The sequence below is a fragment of the Bos mutus genome, chromosome 8 (genome assembly GCF_027580195.1).
Source record: "Bos mutus isolate GX-2022 chromosome 8, NWIPB_WYAK_1.1, whole genome shotgun sequence".
NCBI lineage: Eukaryota > Metazoa > Chordata > Mammalia > Artiodactyla > Bovidae > Bos > Bos mutus.
The window spans coordinates 104,566,454-104,588,710 of NC_091624.1; the positions used below are offsets into that span (position 1 = coordinate 104,566,454).

General features: G+C 39.1%; 1 protein-coding gene across 2 annotated transcripts in view; it reads left to right on the forward strand.

Moving 5' to 3' along the window:
• The first annotated feature begins 9,125 nt into the window (after window positions 1-9,125).
• HPGD (15-hydroxyprostaglandin dehydrogenase) overlaps window positions 9,126-22,257 on the forward strand; it is a 36,426-nt gene continuing 23,294 nt past the window's right edge. Inside the window, exons 1-3 of one of the 2 annotated variants that reach the window (XM_005892182.2) lie at window positions 9,126-9,468; window positions 9,738-9,861; window positions 12,419-12,525. In XM_005892182.2, the coding sequence (XP_005892244.1) occupies window positions 9,376-9,468; window positions 9,738-9,861; window positions 12,419-12,525 (324 nt within the window). In that variant the 5' untranslated portion in view covers window positions 9,126-9,375. The remainder of the gene's footprint in view (window positions 9,469-9,737; window positions 9,862-12,418; window positions 12,526-22,257) is intronic. The other variant, XM_005892181.3, reaches the window with a different exon arrangement.

The window sequence follows — 22,257 nt, forward strand, 5'->3', positions numbered from 1 at the left end:
AGCCCTAATCTTCAGGACCAGAAAACTGAGGATTCACTTTGCAAATACCCACAAAGCCTACAGAGGGGCAAATTCTCCAGGCTTCCAAGTCATAGATCCTAGAAGTTTCTGAATTTGGTTTTCTGTTGTATATTCTAACTCTCAGAACCAAAAATAGCTTCACTGAGGAATATTTTTCAACCTTCATTTATAAAGGCCATTAAATCGATTGCCTTAACGCCCTGACCCCAAATTTACAAAACATGGGAAATCACGCATTTTAAAAGTCCCTTGCAAGTCTAGGCACTAGATATCTCTGAAAGTTGTCCTCTACCATTACTAGAAGGCTGACCATCGAAGAATTGATGCTTTTGAACTGTGGTGTCAGAGAAAACTCTTGAGAGTCCCTTGGACTGCAGGGAGATCAAACTAGTCAATCCTAAAGGAAGTCAGTCATGAATATTCATTGGAAGGACTGGTGCTGAAGCTAAAGCTCCAATACTGTGGCCACCTGATGCAAAGAACTGACTCATCGGAAAAGACCCACATGCTGGGAAGTCCTGAAGGCAGGAGGGGAAGGGGACAACAGAGGATGAGATGGTTGTATGGCATCACAGACTCGATGGACTTGAGTTTGAGCAAGCTCTGGGAGATGGTGAAGGACAGGGAAGCCTGACATGTTGCAGTCTATGGGGTCACAAAGAGTAGGACATGACTGAACGACTGAACAATAACACAAAAACCATTACTAGGTGCTAAAGAGCAGGGCCCTTTTTGACAACCAAAAAAAAATCTCAGATCACCAATGGAACATGAGCAACATATACACTTCTGAACTCTTAAATCTTTCCTCCAAAGAAGACTTTGCTTGTGTATTTGAGCATAGTGAGGCACAGGCCAGTTTTGCTAGAACCTTTCATAGTCTCCCTGTCTGGTAAGTCCTCCTACTGGAGAACCTAAAGAGTGGGGAAGTGTTTTCTCCACGGTGCATGGGAGGGTCTAAAAATTGCATAGAAAACCCTCAGTGCAGGAAACTTGCCTCTCATTTTCCCCATCATACTATGGCACTAGAAAAGGCTAATCTGATTACCCTTCTGTGACTAGAATGGTTAAATTTCCAAATAAAAACATACAAACCACTAGGTATAAAATAAGCTACAGGGTATGTTGTACAATGCAGGGAGTATACAGCCAATATTTTATAACTAATAAATGGAGAACAATCCTGAAAGCTGTGAATCACTATATTGAACACCGTGGCTTACATAATATTATACAGCAAATATGCTTCAGTAAAAATAAATAAGAAATTTTAAGGAAAGGGCTAGTCTTAAATAATTTTCTAGGACACTACCTAAAAATTCAAAAAGAATAAATAATATTCCAAAGATAAAGCAGCTCAGCCAAGTACCAAGAAAATTTCCTTCCCCAAGATTAAAAACCAGATGTATAAGCCCTAACATCCAGCATTATACATACACAACATATTTTTTGTCATTTATCAAGAGTGCTACAAACTCAAAAACAGGAAACAATTCAATGGAAATGTGACTAGGTGGCTGTCCCAGGAGGTTTCACTGACACGCATCCTCCTGATTCTATCTTGCCAGGTGGATTCTTGTGGTCAGTGTCATGAAGGAATCTTCTCTTCTCTTGCTGTCTCCACCAGAACTGTTCCTCCCAAACCCCTAGATTCTGTCAGTGTAAAACAAGATAAATACAGTTGATCTTATTCCCTTGCCCTCAACTTCAACTCATTCTCCAAATGGAATCAAGATAAACTTTTTAAAATGCTTAATGAATCTTTCATTTGGACTATATTCCACTACATAAAATCATAAAGCAATGAAAAAGTATTTCAAATTGTTGTTACTATATATATATATTCTCTTTAGTAGACAGCATGGTAAAAAAGGAAATAGCAATTACCCCAAATCTCACCACTAAAAAACTGTCACCATTAAAGCATTGATAGATTTTCTAACAGTTCCATTTTCACAAGCAATAGACATAATTTTTAATCAAGATTTGGGTGTTGGCTGTATTTAGAGTTTAGCACTCCATTCCATTAGGATTCCAGCTTACTGCTATATCAGAAGATTCTCTAATTTTTCAGCATTTGTTGTCTAATAATCTTTATTCATCATAGCATTAACTGAAAAGTGGAGATGAATTTAGCTTTCAACAGCTGAGGAATTGTTGGTACATCATTGTAGTACATCCCCTCCATCAAACATTTAACCAACATTAAAAATAATTTTCCTAAAGATAAACTTTTAAACACTTAAATCTGAGAGCAATCTCTGGTTTTTAAGGCCATTCAGTGACTTGTCAATGTCCGAGAGTGAAATCTGATGTTCATTTTATTACTTAAAAGGTTCCTGGGATCTGGCCTTACCTTCTGCCATTACTTCAACCCCCACCATCATCACCAAGTGAGGAATTTCCTTTTCTGCTCCCTATACCTCCATCATAGATCACCACCAAGTGAGCATTTAGCAGCTGTGACCTTGACCATTTAACTCTCCTTCTCCCATTTCCTTTGCCTTCCAGGTCTTAACGCCCACAGAAAAATGTGATGCCTTGTCAATTACAAGTCACAAGACTAACTCAGCCTCAAATGCCATGTAGATTACAAGGTTCCCCAGTTTGGTAGAGTCAATAAATGGAATTCCATTTTCAAACTGGAAAACCTGTTATGGGATGAACTCTCTCCTCCCACCAACCATAAATTCATCTGTTGGAACCCTAAACCCTAGGACCTCAAAATGTGATTGTATTTAGAGATAGGGTTTTTTAAAGGAGGGATTAAGTTAAAGTAAAGGCCATAATTATGGGGCCCTAATCTAATTATTATCTGTATAAGAACCAGAGATTGGGACACACAGGGTAACATCAGGTAACGCACAGAGAAAGACGATGTCAGGACACAGGGAGAAGGTGGCCGTTTGCAGGCCCAGGAGAGAGGCCTCGGAAGAAATCACTCCTGCAAAGGTTCGTCTAGTCAAGGCTATGGTTTTTCCTGTGGTCATGTATGGATGTGAGAGTTGGACTGTGAAGAAGGCTGAGTGCCGAAGAATTGATGCTTTTGAACTGTGGTGTTGGAAAAGACTCTTGAGAGTCCCTTGGTCTGCAAGGAGATCCAGCCAGTCCATTCTGAAGGAGATAAGCCCTGGGATTTCTTTGGAAGGAATGATGCTAAAGCTGAAACTCCAGTACTTTGGCGACCTCATGCAAAGAGTTGACTCATTGGAAAAGACTCTGATGCTGGGAGGGATTGGGGGCAGGAGGAGAAGGGGACGACAGAGGATGAGATGGCTGGATGGCATCACTGACTCGTTGGACGTGAGTCTGAGTGAACTCTGGGAGTTGGTGATGGACAGGGAGGCCTGGAGTGCTGAGATTCATCGGGTCGCAAAGAGTCGGACACGACTGAGCGACTGAACTGAACTGAACTGAACACCTTGATTGATCTTGGACTTCCAGCTTCCAGAGCTGTGAGAAATAAATATCTGTTGTTGAAGCCACAGAGTCTATGGTGTTTTATTATGGCAATCCGAGCAGACTCGTACATTATGAAAAGTTAGAAATATTTAACTTGCATTCTGGAGCTGAAAATCTACCCATATAATCATTATTTTTCCATTTTCAACTGTCTTTACCTCTAAATCTAGAAATAAATATGAACATCAAGGAAGAACCTAATAACAAGGATTCATTCATTGGTCAACATATACAGGGCAGGCCCTGTAATGGGTGCTTCATGAATGCCAATTTATTCTCCACATAACAGCCCAGGACACTTAGGACCACACAGATTGAGTAACCAGCCCAAGATCATACCATCAGCACAAAGATAGAGATGACATTTGAAAGTGCATCTCTGTGAGAGCTGAGTTTGGTAGAAGGAGCAAAGGCTTGAACCCAGAAGTGTTGCTAAATCTCCAAGTCTGATCTTAAGTCAGATTATTTGTCTTCCATGAGCTCAGTTTCTTCATCTGTAAAATGAGGATAGTGTGATATTTACTTTGCAAGATTGGAAAAAGGATTAAATGAGATAATATGCAGAAGAATAAGAATGCAGTAGATATTCAAAAGTGGTCAACCCCTCTACTGTAGCTTGTCTCAGAGACAAAGCCAAGAAAAGAATCCTTGATGCCAATATCAGCAGAAATTGGCTTGTTTCAGTAAGGCCCTTCAGTTTCAATAAAGAATAAGCCTATTTCTCTATTGATTTATATGTGATCATTTATAAATTAAATAGGCTTTTAAGTGACTGATCTGCCTCTGTCTAAGCTGGGGCCTGTGACTAGGTGCTTTTGGGATGTCTGTGCTCACCTCTAGAACAGGACAAAGGAAAATCAAGTGGAGACTGGCCCATCTCGACAAGTCAGAGCTGAGCAAACAAAGTCTCATGCCTGTGTGAAAATATAAAGTGAACAAGGAACTCTGATTTGAACTAAAGTCTATTTGTGTTTCTTAAAGAAATCACTATTCAATCATGGTGACAAGTACTGCTCAGTTACAATACTTTCAAAAAAATAAAAAGTTTAATTGAAAAAAAAAAAGAAGAAGAAGCACCACTCAGGAGTCAGCCACACTTAGAGTCAAAGTCACCTCCTTCAATTTTCGAGATAAGTGACCTTGGCCAAATTCCCTAACCTCCCCAAACTGGTTTTCCTCATCTGTAAAATAACACAATAATAACTGCCTCATGGTTTGGTTGTAAATAATAAATGCAATTATATACGTACAGTGCTTCATGATAATAGCATTTACATAACACTTGCTATGTGTCAGTCACTGGCTTAAGCACTTGACTTATATATATTCAATTTGGTATAGTCTTCATAACAAGTTTTTGAAATAGGTACTATCATCAGCTTCATTTTACTGAGGAGGAAGCTGAGATTCAGAAAAGTTAAGTCACTTTCCCAGAGTCACACAGGAGTAGTTGGTGGAGCTGGATTCCAGAGGCTGTACATTTAGCCTTTATGGAATGCCTGCCTCTGAGTAAATACCTAATACTTCAGTTCAGTTCAGTCGCTCAGTCATGTCCAACTCTTTGTGACCCCATGGACTGCAGCATGCCAGGCCTCCCTGTCCATCACCAACTCCCAGAGTTTACTCAAATTCATGTGCATTGAATCGGTGATGCCATCCAACCATCTCAGCCTCTGTCGTCCCCTTCTCCTCCCGCCTTCAGTCTTTCCCAGCATCAGGGTCTTTTCCAATAAGTCAGTTCTTTGTATCAGGTGGCCAAAGTATTGGAGTTTCAGCTTCCGCATCAGTCCTTCCAATGAATATTCAGGACTGATTTCCTTTAGGATGGAGTTCTTGGATCTCCTTGCAGTCCAAGGGACTCTGAAGAGTCTTCTCCAACACCACAGTTCAAAAGCATCAATTCTTCGGCGCTCAGTTTTTTTTATAGTCCAACTCTCACATCCATACATGACTACTGGAAAAAACCATAGCTTTGACTAGATGGACCTTTGTTGGCAAAGTAATGTCTCTGTTTTTTAAGATGCTCTCTATGTTGGTCATAACCTAATACTTACAATTGCATTAAAGAAAAAATAATCCTCTTAATTTGACTCTTAATTTTTGTTTTTTATTTTAAGAGGACTTTGTACAACAAACTAAAGCATAACCTATCAATAGGAATGCTTTCAAAAATCATATGAATATGGTTTGTTTCAGATTTAGCCTAATTTTAACTAAGAATTATGTTTTTAATTACATAAATTACATTGATGATAGAATCACAGTAAGTTAATGTAAATGAAATTAAATAATGTTAGGAGCACAGAAGATGAGAAATGTTTATCAAAAAGTCATAGAGGAATGGAGGATTTGTTTACTGAATAAAGAGTACCTTTTTTGATTTTCAAATATACATAATATCCTATAGATAGTTTTAAGTGAAAATGTACCTTTCATATAAAATATAATAAGATTTCAACACATTCTTCTCCAAAGATATAACACCCATGCATTTTTTTTTCCAATCTTATGTTTAAGTTGTGTAAAAAAGTAATCACATTATATAGGAATTTTCACCATCTAATTCAAATTTTCTGTCTTTTCTCGAACACAGATCTCACATTTATCTCACATATCACACTTATTATTTTTCTTCATACAATCTTGGTGGTAAAGATGGTAAAGAATCTGCCTGCAGTGCAAGAGATCTGGATTCGATCCCTGAGTATGGAAGATTCCCTTTGAGAAGGGAAAGGGAATGGCTATCTACTCCAATATACTTGCATGGAGAACTCCATGGACAGAGGAACCTGGCAGGCTTCAGTCCATGGGGTCCAAAGAGTCAGACATGACCAAGTGACTAACACTAAACTACTAACATTTACTCAGTACTCACTTTGGGTGGTCCTGCCCTGAATGCTCAGGACACAGCTGTCCTTGAAGACACTCAGAGACAGGAAGGTAATTATAATAATGTGAGCGGTGTTTCCACTGTAGTTCTTCAGCTCAGTAGGAAGACGAGTGAAGAAGGTAGGAGAGGACTATGCTTGGGTGAGCAGATACTGTACTGGTATGCCAAAGGCCTGACCCTGAGGTCAGTTTTTTAATGGATGCAGCTTCCCAGGCTGCAAAGAGGAGCTACAAGAAAGATAAGGGGTGTGGAATGCCTCCCGTGCCATGCCAAGGATTGAGATATTTTAAGGGTTTTAAACATAAGAATGTCTAAACATAATCAGATTTGTGTTTTAGGATTTTTATTGGAAGGAGTGTGGAAACTAAATTGTTTTTTTTTTTTTTTTAATTGGAGGATAATTGCTTTACAGTGTTGTGTTAGTTTCTTCTGTACAACAATGTGAATCAGCTATATGTATACATATATCTCCTCCCTTTGAACCTCCCTCCCACCCTACTCGCCATCCCACCTCTCTAGGTCACCACAGAGCACTGAGTTGAGCTCCCTGTGCTATACAGCAGGTTCCCACTAGCTATCTGTTTCACACATGGTAGTGTATATATGTCAATGCTATCTGGAGGCAAAGAAATAATTCAGGAGTCTAACTGCTATTTGTGTCAGAAGAGAAAGTATAAAGGGTCTGAACAAAGACAGTCACCATGGAAACCAAGGGGAAGGAAAGCCGTGGAGGTTACTAACTGTGCTCGAATTCACAGTCTTTCCTTTCTACTAATAAAACTGTTTCTCACAGTTTTCTCCATCTCATATGAGCTAAAATTGTTATCAATTTATGCCTGACCTAATTTCATTGTCCCTAAAGTCTGATAGGAACTGCTACTTACCAATAAGGGCTCTGAAACACAGAGTTGAAGCAACTAGCTCAAGGTCACACAATCAGGCAGGAGCAGAGAGACAAGACCCAAACCAGCTTTGTCTGAATCTCCAGCTGATGTACCCACCCACCCATGCACCCACCCACCCCCTTTCTGCTTCTATTCTCCTGTTTTTCACTCTCACTGACTGGCTTTTAACCTGAATCCATCCCTGTCCTTTCTTAAAAGAATAACTCATCTGCTTACTAGTCTTTCCAACACCGTGCAATCTATTGCTTTCCATGTCATGTTGGTCTTAAACCTCTGCAATGTTCACCTTGTCATCATTTTTGTCCTTAAATTTCAGCATTTGGTTTCTGTGCCATCTAAATATACTGACGCCGGGACTTCCCTGGGGGTCCAGTGGTTAAGACTTTGTGTTCCCACTGCAGCGGCATGGGTTTGATCCGTGGTTGAGGAACTAAGATCCCACAAGCCACAGGATGTGGCCAAAATATAAGTAAACATAAACATTGATTTAAAAAATCCATGATGAACAAAAATCAAATTTAAAAGGCAAATATACTGACACCAATTATTATCTGGAAAATTTTAAAGTATTTCTTCATCCTTCTTTCCCTGTGCTTATCAGAGTACTTTGCGTTAGTAATAACTCCTTTATTCCCTGAAACTCTTTTTCCATATGCTTTTCCAACACGTCCCTGTGTCACTCCAGCGGCTCCTTCTCTGGCTCTTATGTTAGTTCTTTCCTGATAAAGAAAAACATTTCCTTTCTGCTATGTTCTGTACGTGCTTCTAGAGGTTTGGGTTTTCCTTTGCTTCCTTTTAATTTTTTTTTTAAATCCTCTGCTGTTCTCTTTCAATATAAAGTCTTCTGTTCCAGTGGTGTGCTGACAACATATATTTCACACAACCTCCCCATACATGCCTGCGTGCCAGTTACCTAATCTGCTGCCCCTTGGGAGCAACAAAGAAGTACGCAAAGGATTCATCCCTGTTGTGTAAGCTTTTTGCCTGACCTCTGTCTCCCCAAGTACTTAGATTTCTTTGATCATGAAAATAAATGCCGGGCAGGTATTCAGTTTACAGAACTAGAACTGAAGCCTGCAGATGACAACAGGAAAGACAGAAAGACAAAGTCAGCGGAATACTCCCAACTGAATGCATCTTAATGCAACAGCTCAAGCTCAGGAGGACCAGGAACCTCGGTCCCATACTTAACTGGAAGCCTCCAGAACGAGTATGACTCAACCAGCAAACATTCCATTGAACCTGCGCCTCACCAGGCTGACAGCAAGGCTGGAAGCCCAGTGCAGTCAGTGATGACAGTTCTTGCTGGGCACTCTCAGGGTGACCCAGAATTGACACTGATCTGAAACACGAGTGTCAACAAGACTCCTAAAAGTTCCATCCTTGAAAGACAGGATCCATGGGTTTCTGTTCAGAGCACAGTTCAGTAAGGAAAAAAATAAAAGAAGAAACCTAAAAACGGTGTTAGTCACCTTTGCTCCCTCCATCCCCACTTCGATGTCCATGAGATAAGAATTTAAAAACTTAGATTAAGACAAAAGGGCAGTCCCTAAAATTGTGCTTTATTGTTTTTGTTTTTTTGCTTTGTTCCTTCTTTTTCTATTTTTTGGAGGGTGGGGGTGTTGGGGGAGAGTGGGGTGGGGGAGGAAGATCTGGGCACAGAGGAGGAATCCAAGTTCTTCAGCTTCTCCTCTGCCCTCCTTTTATGGGGTGGTCTTCAGCGCACGGAAGGGATCTCTTCTTGGGGAGTAACCTTTCTGCTTGCTCTTTAACCAGCCAGCCTGCGTCCAAATCATCATCTCCCCAGCTAGTTAGGTTACAAGCTCCACAGAGGCAGAGCTGTTTATTTACTGTATGTCTCATGCCCTAGTGCAGGGGGAGGCTCCTAGGCTCGGCTACGAGTCAGGAAGGCAAAGATCGACGGGCCGAGTGCTTAGGGCCAGGTGACACAGTCCTGGGTGCCGGCGCGGCTTGACAGCTTCATCCCCGCCCACTGGCAGGCGAGCGCGGCCCGGCCACACATGCGCGCGCGCAGGGTCCTTAAAAGCCGCGGCAGCGCGGAGACGCTGAGCTTGCCCACCGAGCGCAGGCGGCGACATGCACGTGAACGGCAAAGTGGCGCTGGTGACTGGCGCGGCCCAGGGCATCGGGCGAGCCTTCGCCGAGGCGCTGCTGCTCAAGGGCGCCAAGGTAAGCGCGGCGAGGCGCACTGCCCACCCGAGACCCGCTCTCCAGTCGAGGTCCCGGAGAGTGAGCGACCCGGTGCTCTCCTTGCCGCCTCCAGAGCTGTCCAGGCTGGCGCACTCCAGCGGACTTCGAATGCGCTGGCAGAGAACCCGATCTGTAAACTGCCCGATCTCAAGTCCAAACGAGGAGCTTCCTGTTGTCTCTGTATTGTCGGTCTGTCTGTCAGTTTTACCAGGCGCGAAGGATCTCGATTCCTCCCCTTTTGTCCGTAGGTAGCGCTGGTCGATTGGAATCTCGAAGCAGGTGTCAAGTGTAAAGCCGCCCTGGATGAGCAGTTTGAACCTCAGAAGACTCTCTTTATTCAGTGCGATGTGGCCGATCAGGAACAACTGAGAGGTAAGCGAGGGGAAAATCAATCCATCAGCGCGGAGCGCGCCTTGAGCAAGTAGCAACCTGAAGGCAGCCTGCGCCAGAGAGCCAGCTTGGGGTGGCGGCAGGCTACCTTCTGCAGAGGGGCTATCTCCTGCAGAGGGGCTACCTCCTGCAGAGCAGCTACCTCCGAGCTCCAAGAGATAGCCGACTGCTCCTGACATCACAATAGACATAAAAAAAACTAAGGAGGAAGGGATATCTGACATCCCAATAGACATAAAAAAACTAAGGAGGAAGAAAAGCCAAGCATGTTTGAGAAATCCTTTTCTTTTAGTCATTTGGCAGCACATAATGTAATCAAAATTCCTTGGTGTATTCCAAGATAGTGCTGCTTCAGTAGTTATTAAATGATTGAGCTTGCAAATGGAACTTAGAAAGATAAAGTAGGCTAGGGGATTACGGCGTACTACTTCTCCCAGAAAGCTGGAAGACGGCAGAATCCAATGGCAATCAAATGTGGCAGTGTTTCTCCTTGGAACATGCTAGAATGCAAGGTCAAGGGTTGTCATCACAGCTGTGCTGGATGCTTTTGACCAGATGTTCTCCCTGATTTTTCCCCTATGAAATACTTTAAAAACAGTAATAGTTGTATTGCAGAGTTAGAATTGCAGAAGAAAAGTTTCTATCAGACTTTCCTCAATGCTTTCCTGTTTCTATCTACTTGATTAAGACAGATGGATCTACTTGACCAATCTAGAAATAGTATTGGTGTAGACCAAAAAAAAACCAGATTTGATCATTTAGAAGTCCAACAGATCTGTATGAGAAAATACGTGTATTTCGAGGAAAAATGAGAAAATAGAACATTTGTATTTCACAAGTTTTTTTTTTTTTTTGAAGACTAAGTGAAAAAATTTGTTAGGCACATCTTTAATTAACGGATCAAAAAACTTTCATGAAAGTCACTTTAGTACTTCTCTTCTTAAAATGGATGAGTCTGTGTGTAATTTTTTTTTTTAAATGTTGGAGTGTTCTGTGAAAGACTGAAAATGAAGTGGTATGTTCGAAGGAAACAAATTGTTCAGGGAAATTGTTTTAAAGGAAATTATGTAATTAAACTCTGAAAATTTTATAAAGACCCATAACATGGATTATAAGTGTGAGCAGAAGAGACCTGTAAACACAGTGCCAGAGGAATGTATTTTGCCAGAGGAAAAAGTTTTGCTGATTGCACAGGGTATTTTTCTTCAAGGGTAAAGTCATGTCAAATCCCAACAGCCATGCTGATAGAATAGGGAACAGTAGAGGTCATCTGAAAGCTATTTCTGTCTGAATTTATATAGTTTGGCACATGACATTTAACCTTAATTGTTTTGCTTCCCAGTATTTAAAATTAGTACCTTGGCTGTAAACATGTTCCTTAAGGATAACTGATTGTGGAGGAGGAAACCAGACACATAATGAGTGACCAGGAGAAGGCATGATGGTCAATGAGAAAGCCACATGTTTTCTGGATATCAATGTTTATTTGCATTTTAGGAAAACTTGGCATTGGCTCTTCCAGTTTCAGAATTTAGTGTGGCCTACAACTTTCAAAACTATGTAGACACATGGCCCAAGAGATGTCACTGAAATCATAAAAATACAGAGGTGAAAAAGTTCTTGGAGATGACCTACAGATGGAAAAAAAAAAAAGCAACAGGAAGAGTTTAGACAAAGTATAAAGGGTGCCACAGCATTTAAATGTCAGCAAAACCTAGATTGTAAGTTGCTTGAGCCCAGAAGTGAGAAGCCATTAGTATTTGACAACCTAATTTCCTGTAAGGTGGTTGTGGAGTTCTGAAGAGTGTGTGCGTACCTGCTAAGTCACTTAAGTCATGTCCAACTCTTTGTGTCCTGTGGACCGTAGCCCTACAGGCTCCTCTGTCCATGGGATTCTCCAGGCAAGAATGCTGAAGTGGGCTGCCATGCCCTTCTCCCCATCGAACCCACATCTCTTGTGCCTCCTATATTTGCAGGCAGGTTCTTTACTACTAGCACTGCCTGGGAAGCCCACTAGGTACTAGATGCATGGAAATGGTCGTAATGGATCTGAATACACGAGTGCTTAATATGACACTTTCTGAAGATAATATGGCTTATTTTTAAAAGGATGTTTGTCAGAGGCTAAGCCACAGGACTTCAGTAACTTCTTAGGGACAGAGATGCTGGCTGCCCAAACTGACTTCCAAGAGCACTTAGCACAGGGTCCTCAGCTCTCTAAAATTTACTCCATTGAGGTACTGCTTACAGAACTTTAATGTGCATACAAATTGTCTATGGATCTTACTAAGGTTAAGATTCTGATTCTGTAGGTCTGTGGTGACCACTGATTCTGCATTTTTGACAGGTTCCCAGGTAATTCTGATTGATGGTGCTGGCTCGCAAACCACACTGAGAAGCAAGGCAATAAGCCACAGTCTAAGAGTGTAATTTTCACCAGAAGACTGCATAAGTTAAAACATCATTTCAGGGCATATACTGTGATAAATGTGTCTGGGCAAAATAAGAACAGATCTATAATGTCTTCTTTTTTTATTAGACACTTTTAGGAAAGTTGTAGACCACTTTGGAAAGCTGGACATCTTGGTCAATAATGCTGGAGTGAATAATGAGAAAAACTGGGAAAAAACTCTGCAGATTAATTTGGTAAGCTGTCTAAACCATGTTCATTCTCTACAATTATTTCATAAAAGGATATCTTAAAAGGAAAAAAGAGTTTTTTTCCATGGAAACAATATAATGACCTACAATTTAGAAAAAGGGAATTTACAAAAAGCTAGGGGAAAAAAGCACTTCCTTTCACAAATAGGAAGACATTTGAGATTTCCAATTATGAAAATAAATCTGTCTTAAAATATTAAAGGAAATAGGAAAAAAACCATCATTTATCAAATAACTTAATAGTTGTCAAACTATGATCTCCAGCCAAACTAGCCTGCCACCTGTTTTTGTATGACCTGCAAGCTACAAATGGGCTTTACGTGTTTTAATAGTTGAAAAAATAGTAAGAAAAGAAGAAAAAAATGAAATGTATAAATATATGAAATTCAAATTTCAGTGTCTGTAAAGCTTTATCGCACACAGCCAAGGTGGTTTATGCACATGTTGTCCCTGGCTACTTTTCTGCTACAACAATAGAGCTGAATAATGGTGACAGTGGCCCTGTGATACACAATGCCTAAAATGTTTACCATTTGAGTTTTTTCAGAAAAAATCTTTCCAATTTCTGCTTTACATTATTTATTTAAAAACTTAAATTTAATTCCAGGACTACAAAGGCTAAAGTGACCATTGTACTTTGTAATAATTAAGATTTTTATTATTAATGTCAGTGTATGTGTGTGTGTGCATGTATGTGTATCATTTCTACAATGTTTGATGATAATTTAATTATTTCATGAACTGTGAAAATATAGAATTAGGAAATAAAATTTTTTTTCTGCATTGTATTACAAGCTTACAGATTATCCCATTTTATAAACACATGACATAAACCACTGGGGTTTAGAAATACTGAAACTTTAGCTAAAGCCAGATGTCAGAGCTGGGCTGGGCATGGGGTCACTATGCCCTTGGTAATTTCTTTTATTTGGTAATCTTTTTTATTAGTTTTGCAAAGCAGGCATGTGTAAAGTGCAGAGGGGCCACGGTGTGTATATAAACACATAGGGAGTGCTCCCTACTTCACCATATCCAACTTCTTAAAAATAGGTACCATGTCATGTTTTTCTTTGTTCTTCCCTCACTAATCAACATGATATCCTGAAGATAGTGCTTAGTCCATAAATATTTGACTTGAATTGACATTCTCATGAGTAATGACTTAACTGTAATAACTTGATAGAATTGATGAAAATTACCCTAACTCGCGAAAAAAGGTAATCTGTGAGCACTACTTTTTTTAAGGTACAGAGTTGCACCCCAAGCTTGACAGATCCCTAAAATCCTTTGACCCAGATCAAAAGGTACTATTTTAAAATGCAAACACCCTCCTTCTAGTTCTATCTAAGATTTGTCTCAAGCATTCCTGGGTATCATGTTTCAAAATAACTATTTTTTAATTTTTTTAAATTTTATTTTATTTTTAAACTTTACAATATTGTATTAGTTTTGCCAAATATCAAAATGAATCTGCCACAGGTATACCTGTGTTCCCCATCCTGAACCCTCCTCCCTCCTCCCTCCTCATACCCTCCCTCTGGGTCATCCCAGTGCACCAGCCCCAAGCATCCAGTATCGTGCATCGAACCTGGACTGGCGACTCGTTTCATACATGATATTATACATGTTTCAATGCCATTCTCCCAAATCTCCCCACCCTCTCCCTCTCCCACAGAGTCCATAAGACAGATCTATACATCAGTGTCTCTTTTGCTGTCTCGTACACAGGGTTATTGTTACCATCTTTCTAAATTCCATATATATGCGTTAGTATACTGTATTGGTGTTTTTCTTTCTGGCTTACTTCACTCTGTATAATAGGTTCCAGTTTCATCCATCTCATTAGAACTGATTCAAATGTATTCTTTTTAATGGCTGAGTAATACTCCATTGTGTATATGTGCCACAGCTTTCTTATCCATTCATCTGCTGATGGGCATCTAGGTTGCTTCCATGTCCTGGCTATTATAAACAGTGCTGCGATGAACATTGGGGTACACGTGTCTCTTTTCCTTCTGGTTTCCTCAGTGTGTATGCCCAGCAGTGGGATTGCTGGATCATAAGGCAGTTCTATTTCCAGTTTTTTAAGGAATCTCCACACTGTTCTCCATAGTGGCTGTACTAGTTTGCATTCCCACCAACAGTGTAAGAGAGTTCCCTTTTCTCCACACCCTCTCCAGCATTTATTGCTTGTAGACTTATGGATTGCAGCCATTCTAACTGGCGTGAAATGGTACCTCATAGTGGTTTTGATTTGCATTTCTCTGATAATGAGTGATGTTGAGCATCTTTTCATGTGTTTGTTAGCCATCTGTATGTCTTTTTTGGAGAAATGTCTATTTAGTTCTTTGGCCCATTTTTTGATTGGGTCATTTATTTTTCTGGAGTTGAGCTGTAGGAGTTGCTTGTATATTTTTGAGATTAGTTGTTTGTCCGTTGCTTCATTTGCTATTATTTTCTCCCATTCTGAAGGCTGTCTTTTCACCTTGCTCATAGTTTCCTTTGTTGTGCAGAAGCTTTTAAGTTTAATTAGGTCCCATTTGTTTATTTTTGCTTTTATTTCCAATATTCTGGGAGGTGGGTCATAGAGGATCCTGCTGTGATGTATGTCGGAGAGTGTTTTGCCTATGTTCTCCTCTAGGAGTTTTATAGTTTCTGGTCTTACATTGAGATCTTTAATCCATTTTGAGTTTATTTTTGTGTATGGTATTATAAATAACTTTAAAAGGTGTTTGTTAAGTGTCTCTCAAAATGTTTCTGATGTGTGTACGTTTAGAGACCTCACAACTGCTGTTTCTAAGTTGAGACAACTCTTTGATTTTCTTCTACTTTACACAAATAGTATAGTTAAGTAAAATGAAATATTTTCATTCTGTGAACCATAGTTAGATCTCTTGGCTAAATCTTACTTTATTACAGTGTATCAATGTCTAACACCATTGATTTTGCTTAGTTAACATCTAATTTAATTTTACATTTGTGTCTCTGTTGTGAATGATAAGATCTTATCATTTTCTGAAAATATTTCTATTTGATTTGGCTGTCAGTTATTCCTGTGCTTACTTTATCTCCTTCATTGGTCTGTTTCTGAATAGGATGTAGTTATATCTCAAATGACAATTGTCAATTCGCCTACCTCTTTCAGTCATCCTGTCAGTTTTAATTCTGCATAAATGGCTGGTGATCATAATTTATCGACTGTTGACTTTTTCAAGTTATAACCCTATTGCAACCTGGGAATTTTCATGTGTTTTCTATTTCCAGATATAAAATTGGCATCCATGTTTTCTTTTGATTCTCATTTACCTAGGCATACTTTTTTCTGTTTCTTAATTTTGAAAATGAAAATAACCTTTTATGTTAATTTTGTCTCTTGCTAACAGTATAATGTAAAATCTTATTTTTCAAATCACATCCTAGAACTTTTTACTTTTTATATTTGTGAATTTAAGCCACTCATTTATTTTTACTCTTCTGTTAGGATTTATTCCTTTTGCTTTAGTTCATGCTTCATGTTCACTAAATTTTCTTTTTGTCTATGTTCTGTTTCCATTCTTACCTTAAATTCCACTGGATAGCCTTAATTTTCTTTGGCTGGTAAGAAAATAGTACATTTTATGTGTACTCTTTGGTGGTTATCCCTGACTGATTGTGAACCATACTTCAGTATATCCTTTGGTTGCCAGACTTAAAAAAATTTTTTTTGAACATGCAACCAATTGGAAACTTCAGGAATTTAAAGAAGATATATTTTTATGAACTTATGCCACTCTCTGAAACCACATAAAGTGACCAAATTTTTTAAATTGAGCTATACTAATAAAAAAAAAATCACACAACAGTACTTTCCCTTGTGTATCACTATGATTTTTAGTTTAATCTGTAAAACTCCAGATATTTTATAGATAGAGGTCCCTAGGATGTAAATTTTCCATATTCAGTTCATTCATAATGGGTATCTACTGTGTCTTTTCTCTGAGAAATCAGCTGTCAGAAAACGTGTGCAATGATTAGAGTTAATATAAAGAAACATGAAAATAGTGAAGAGATATCACAGGGGGGATAGGATTGGATTCTAATGATCTGTTTTCATCCAGCAGAGAGGGCATGTTTGCTTTATTATAATAAATACACAGGTGAATAAACATCTGCTCCAAGCTGGGAAGTTCTTGCAGTATCTGCAAATAGAGAATTCTGGAAGACGGGAATTTTATTTGTCCCCTTTGGTTATAGCTCACTCTCCAGGATTCTTCCTCATTGAAACTCAGCTGGCCTTTACTTTTCTTTGAAGTCTGCTGACAGAGGCCACTCCTTAGCTTAACTCCAGAGACTGATGACATTTGTTTAATGTTACAGAAAGAGAACAAGCTATAACCTTTGTCACCCATATATAACTTAAAAACAAGTTCCTTCACTGCTACCTACAATACGCATTGCAAGAGTAGATTAGAGTCTGACTAATCATTGTCCTCCTAACTTGATTATCTCTGGTAGTAGAATGCAAATATTTGTGTGTGGTTAGTGTATAATACTTTTTTTTCAATTCTGCACTGAATATAATTTGCTTCCTTGAATTTTACAATTCTGTGTGTGGTCTTTTCCATGTTTTTTCCATATTCTTGTCCATGTCAGAGAGTCACCAGTTAGTTAAAGAACCTCACCACATATCATTCCCTCTTCTGAAAGCTTATACAACATAACTTATCCTCATAGGGCGTATCAGTTTTTGAAATTTTATTAGAATTATTTTGATACATGTACAACGTATGATAATATGCTGTAAGTTCTTTCAAGGCAGAACATTTTTGTTTTGTATGCTTAGTAGATGTTCAATTAAAATGTATTAGAAAAATAAACCGCTATCCTGTGATATTTTGCAGACACAGATATTCATTTTTGTGTTCAGTACAATGTTTGTATGGTTTCCTATTACATCAGTGTTGCAAACAGTATCGTCTATCCTTCCACTTTTATTCCTTACCAAATTTATCCCTTCTTCATTCTTCAGACAGTGGTTCTCACCATGTGTCCCACACAAGAGCTCCAGTAAACCTCTTCCCAGTCTTTTTTTTCCCATTAGACTTCTCTGTCCTTCCTTTTCAGACTGAAATCAGCCACAGGAGCCTTATTTATAGCTGCTCAGACTCACAAGGAACATTCAGGAAAGAAATAATTTTTACATAACTATCTGTTGGTCTGGCCATTGAGCAGAGGTAGACTTAATACTGATAAAGTATTTGAATACTGATTAAGTCATTTGGTAATGTATTTATTTCACTATTTGAAACTTTAATAAACCTAAATAACTCATTCACACTTGGGTGGGACTTAGGACTTAATTTGGGCATATGACTAACTTGTATTGACTCCACTAGTATATTCAAATAAAAATTAAATAAAATTGATGGCTATCACTGGGGATTCTTTAAAAGGATTTGTTCTATACCTGAATTTAAAACTCATGAACTTTCGGGACTTCCCTGATGGTCCTATAGGTAAGCATCCATGCTCCCAATGCAGGGGGCCGAGGTTTGATCTCTGGTCAGGGAACTAGAGCCCACATGCCGTAACTAAGACCCAGAACAGCCGAAGAAATAAATAAAAGTAAAATAAATAAAATATTTTTTAAAGTTTATGAATTTTTATTTCATTTTTCTGATTTTGTATTTCCCAGATTGGGAAAAGATGAAAATAATCCTTTTACCTCTAAAGTTGGTTAAACTTCAGTAAAGCATAATTTGTATGAAGTCACATTTTCTTCATTCCCACCATCTCATTTCTAAATGAGGTAGACTTTTCTGCTCTACTCTGCCTCTAATGAAGAGTTGAGGAAACAGATTGAAACCCTGTTGTCAAGCATACTCCTTTTTCTTGGCTCCCAAGCATGCTGATTACAACTTAAATTAATAACTACTTTCTGTTATTGCATCTCTATCATATCTAAAGATCCTATAGAACTATTTTAGTTAGTTAGTCAAGGCTTCCTGAATTATAAGTAGCTTCTGCAAGGGGGAACAAAATCATATTTACCCCCTAAATAAGCAGAAATTTTGAAAGATTGAACATGGAAGAAAAAAAAAGATGAAAATAGATTTCAGAAAAAATGATCATGTCTATTAGTATCCCTTAAAAACTGACTGGAGGAAAAACAAGAACCTAAAAGGTAGAGTTTTATGATTATATGACAGAATTTTTTATAATTGCTTTACTTACTATGTAGCACAAGAACCATAAATAAACTGAAAGCAACTCCAGAGTGGAGGGAAATGAGATAAAGGAAATAACAGATTAGAAAATTTCAGTAGTAAACACACACACACATACAAATATAAATGGAACATATATACATATATGTGTCTGTGCGTTGCTCTGTTGTGTCTGACTCTGTGACTCTGTGGTTCCTCTGTCCATGGAATTCTCCAGACAAGAATACTGGAGTGGGTAGCCATTTTCTTCTCCAGGGATCTTCCCGACCTGGCAATCAAACCCAGGTCTCCTGCATTGCGGACAGATTCTTCTTTACTGTCTGAGCCACCAGGGAAGCCCATGCTCCCCTCCATGGGATCTTCCCAAACCAGGGATTAAACCCACATCTCCTGGGTCTTCTGCATTGCAGGTGGTTTTTTTTTTCTGCTGAGCCCCCAGGGAAGCCTATCTATACATATATGTGTGTATAATAGAAGACATGATGCTTAATGAGAGGAGTTAAGTTCATTTATCCATTTATCTTTATTACTAGAGAATTATTTCCAGGATAGGGGGATTTATGAGAGTGATTTTTAAGTTACAGAATGCCTTAATTCATGAAAAAAAGTACTTTAAGATTTGGAATACTAAACAATTGTAATTTCAGTATACATATAAAAATTCTCTCTTCATAACCAAAAATATTGAGTAAGCATGTGCTCATTAGATTATTTTGTCAATAGTCAAGTTTTTACTTATTCTCACTATGTAAAATTAGGGCTTCCCTGGTGGCTCAGTTGGTAAAGAATCCACCTGCAATGCTGGAGACTGGGTTAGATCCCTGGGTTGGAAAGATCCTGTGGAGGGCATGGCAACTCACTCCAGTATTCTTGCCTGGAGAATTCCCATGGACAGAAGAACCTGTCAGGCTGCAGTCCATGGGTTTGCAAAGAGTCGGACACAACTTAGTGACTAACCACATGTAAAATTAGACATTGAATTTTCCTTAATATATGATCTGGGATGTGGAAGAGATTGTCATAGTAAAGGAAAAGAGGTGAAAATATCATATATGTTCAGCTAAAACATTAAGGTTTTTTTCTTGTAGATTTATTTGAAGAATACTTTCATTTGAAAAATTACTCAATTCTTAACCTGATAATAGATGGCACGACCATTATTTTTCCTCCTCCATCAAAAACCAGGAAATAAATCTGGCTTTTAAAAAAACATTCCCCAATCTTCTATCTGGCTGCCTCATGTAGATGTTGAAAACCCAAAACAGGTGTCAGCAAAGCTGTAAATACCTGAGAATAAAAGAGTAGTGTCAATACACATAAACAGAGGTTCTGTTCAGACATGCTAGAGACCTGGTCAGAAACACACAGAATCTGACTTCAGTAATTCCAGCCATGTACATTTGTTAATCCTTCTTATATAAACCACTGAAGTTTTTTTTTTTTCCTTTTAAAAGGGAATCACGTGCAAGTTTTATGCATTCTCCCTGAGTTTGCTTAATATCACACTGATGTATGGCTTGAGTGAATAGAATCTTCAGTTTACTTCTTTGTGCTAAAACTACTGTTAGGTATAGAGGCAACTCTGGATGCTTGTCAAGAAAACTCCACAAGGAATTTTTAAAATAAAAAGAAGGTTACCATCAATATATGCCCTCAGGTTCAGACTCGTTATCCCATTCTCTGTTACATTGTTTTCTTTGCAGTATTGTGAAAAATGAAAGTCATAGGAATTAAGATGTCAAAAGGAAATTTTCTCTTAAAAGTCTAAGTTGGAAGGGAGAGGCGTTCTTAAATCTAAAAGGGAATGTAAGGTTTCAAATACGTTGCATGTCACAAGTTGCTTTTGATAGTGGTTAGTTCTTATTTATTTATTTATTTTTGGTTGTGCTGGGTTTTTGTTGCTGCACGCAGGCTTTCTCTAATTGTGGAGAGCAGGGGCTGTCTCTGGTTACAGTGCACAGGCTTTTCTTGTCATGGAGCACAGGCTCAGAAGTTGGGCACATGGGCTTAGTTGCTCTGTGGCGTGTGGGATCTTTCAGGACCAGGGGGAAAACCAGTGTGTTCTGCACTACAAGGCAGATTCTTAACCACTGGACCACCATGGAAGTGCCAATTAATTCTTAAATGTTACAATAATACCGAAAAGGTGCCTATATGTGGGTGTCAGTACTAAGAATAAGCTATCAAAAAGGTAGCTGCAAGAGTGATGAACAAAATTAAGTGATTTCATTACTGAAGACCATGTGTCCAGGGAACAATAATCCCCCACTCAGTCTAGGTGAAACAGCTATGTGATCTCACAGGACACTGAGTCAGGGCTGCTTGATGCTGCAGCTCTGTGATATCATCAGGACAGTCCCTGTCATCTCTCCCATCTGCCATTGTTCATGGTGGTTCCCTCTTAAGGATGCTATCTCTATAACTTCATTCCAGCCATTGTTGTTGTTCAGTCACTCAGACATGTCCAACTCTTTGCCACCTCGTGGACTGCAGCATGGCAGGCTTCCCTGTCCGTCACCAACTCCCAGAGTTTGCTCAAACACATGTTCATTGAGTCAGTGATGCCATCCAATCATCTCATCCTCTGTCATCCCCTTCTCCTCCTGCCTACAATCTTTCCCAGCATCAGGGTTTTTTCCAATTAGTTGGTTCTTTGCATCAAGTGGCCAAAGTATTGGCACTTCATCATCAGCATCAGTCCTTCCAATGAATATTCAGAACTGATTTTCATTAGGACTAACTGGTTTGATCTCTTTTCAATCCAAGGGATTCTCAAGAGTCTTCTCCAACACTACAGTTCAAAAGCATCAATTCTTCAGTAGTCAGCCTTCTTTATGTTCCAACTCTCACATCCATACATGACTACTGGAAAAGGTCAGTTTTCATTCTAATCCCAAAGAAAGGCAATGCCAAAGAATGTTCAAACTACCACACAATTGCACTCATTTCACATGCTAGCAAAGTAATGCTCAAAATTCTCCAAGCCAGGCTTCAATAGTATGTAAACCGTGAACTTCCAGATGTTCAAGCTGGATTTAGAAAAGGCAGAGGAACCAGAGATCAAAGTGCCAACATCCGTTGGATCATAGAAAAAGCAAGAGAGTTCCAGAAAAACATCTACTTCTGCTTTATTGACTATGCCAAAGCCTTTGACTGTGTGGATCACAACAAACTGGAAAATTCTTAAAGAGATGGGAATATGAGACCACCTGACCTGCCTTCTGAGAAATCTGTATGCAGGTCAAGAAGCAACAGTTAGAACCGAACTTGGAACAATAGACTGGTTCAAAATTGAGATAGGAGTCTGTCAAGGCTGTATATTGTTACCCTACTTATTTAACTAATATTCAGAGTACCTCATGAGAAATGCCAGGCTGGATGAAGCACAAGTTGGAATCAAGGTTGCTGGGAGAAATATCAATAACCTCAGATATGCAGATGACACCACCCTTAAGGCAGAAAGTGAAGAAGAACTAAAGAGCCTCTTGATGAAAGTGAAAGAGGAGAGTGA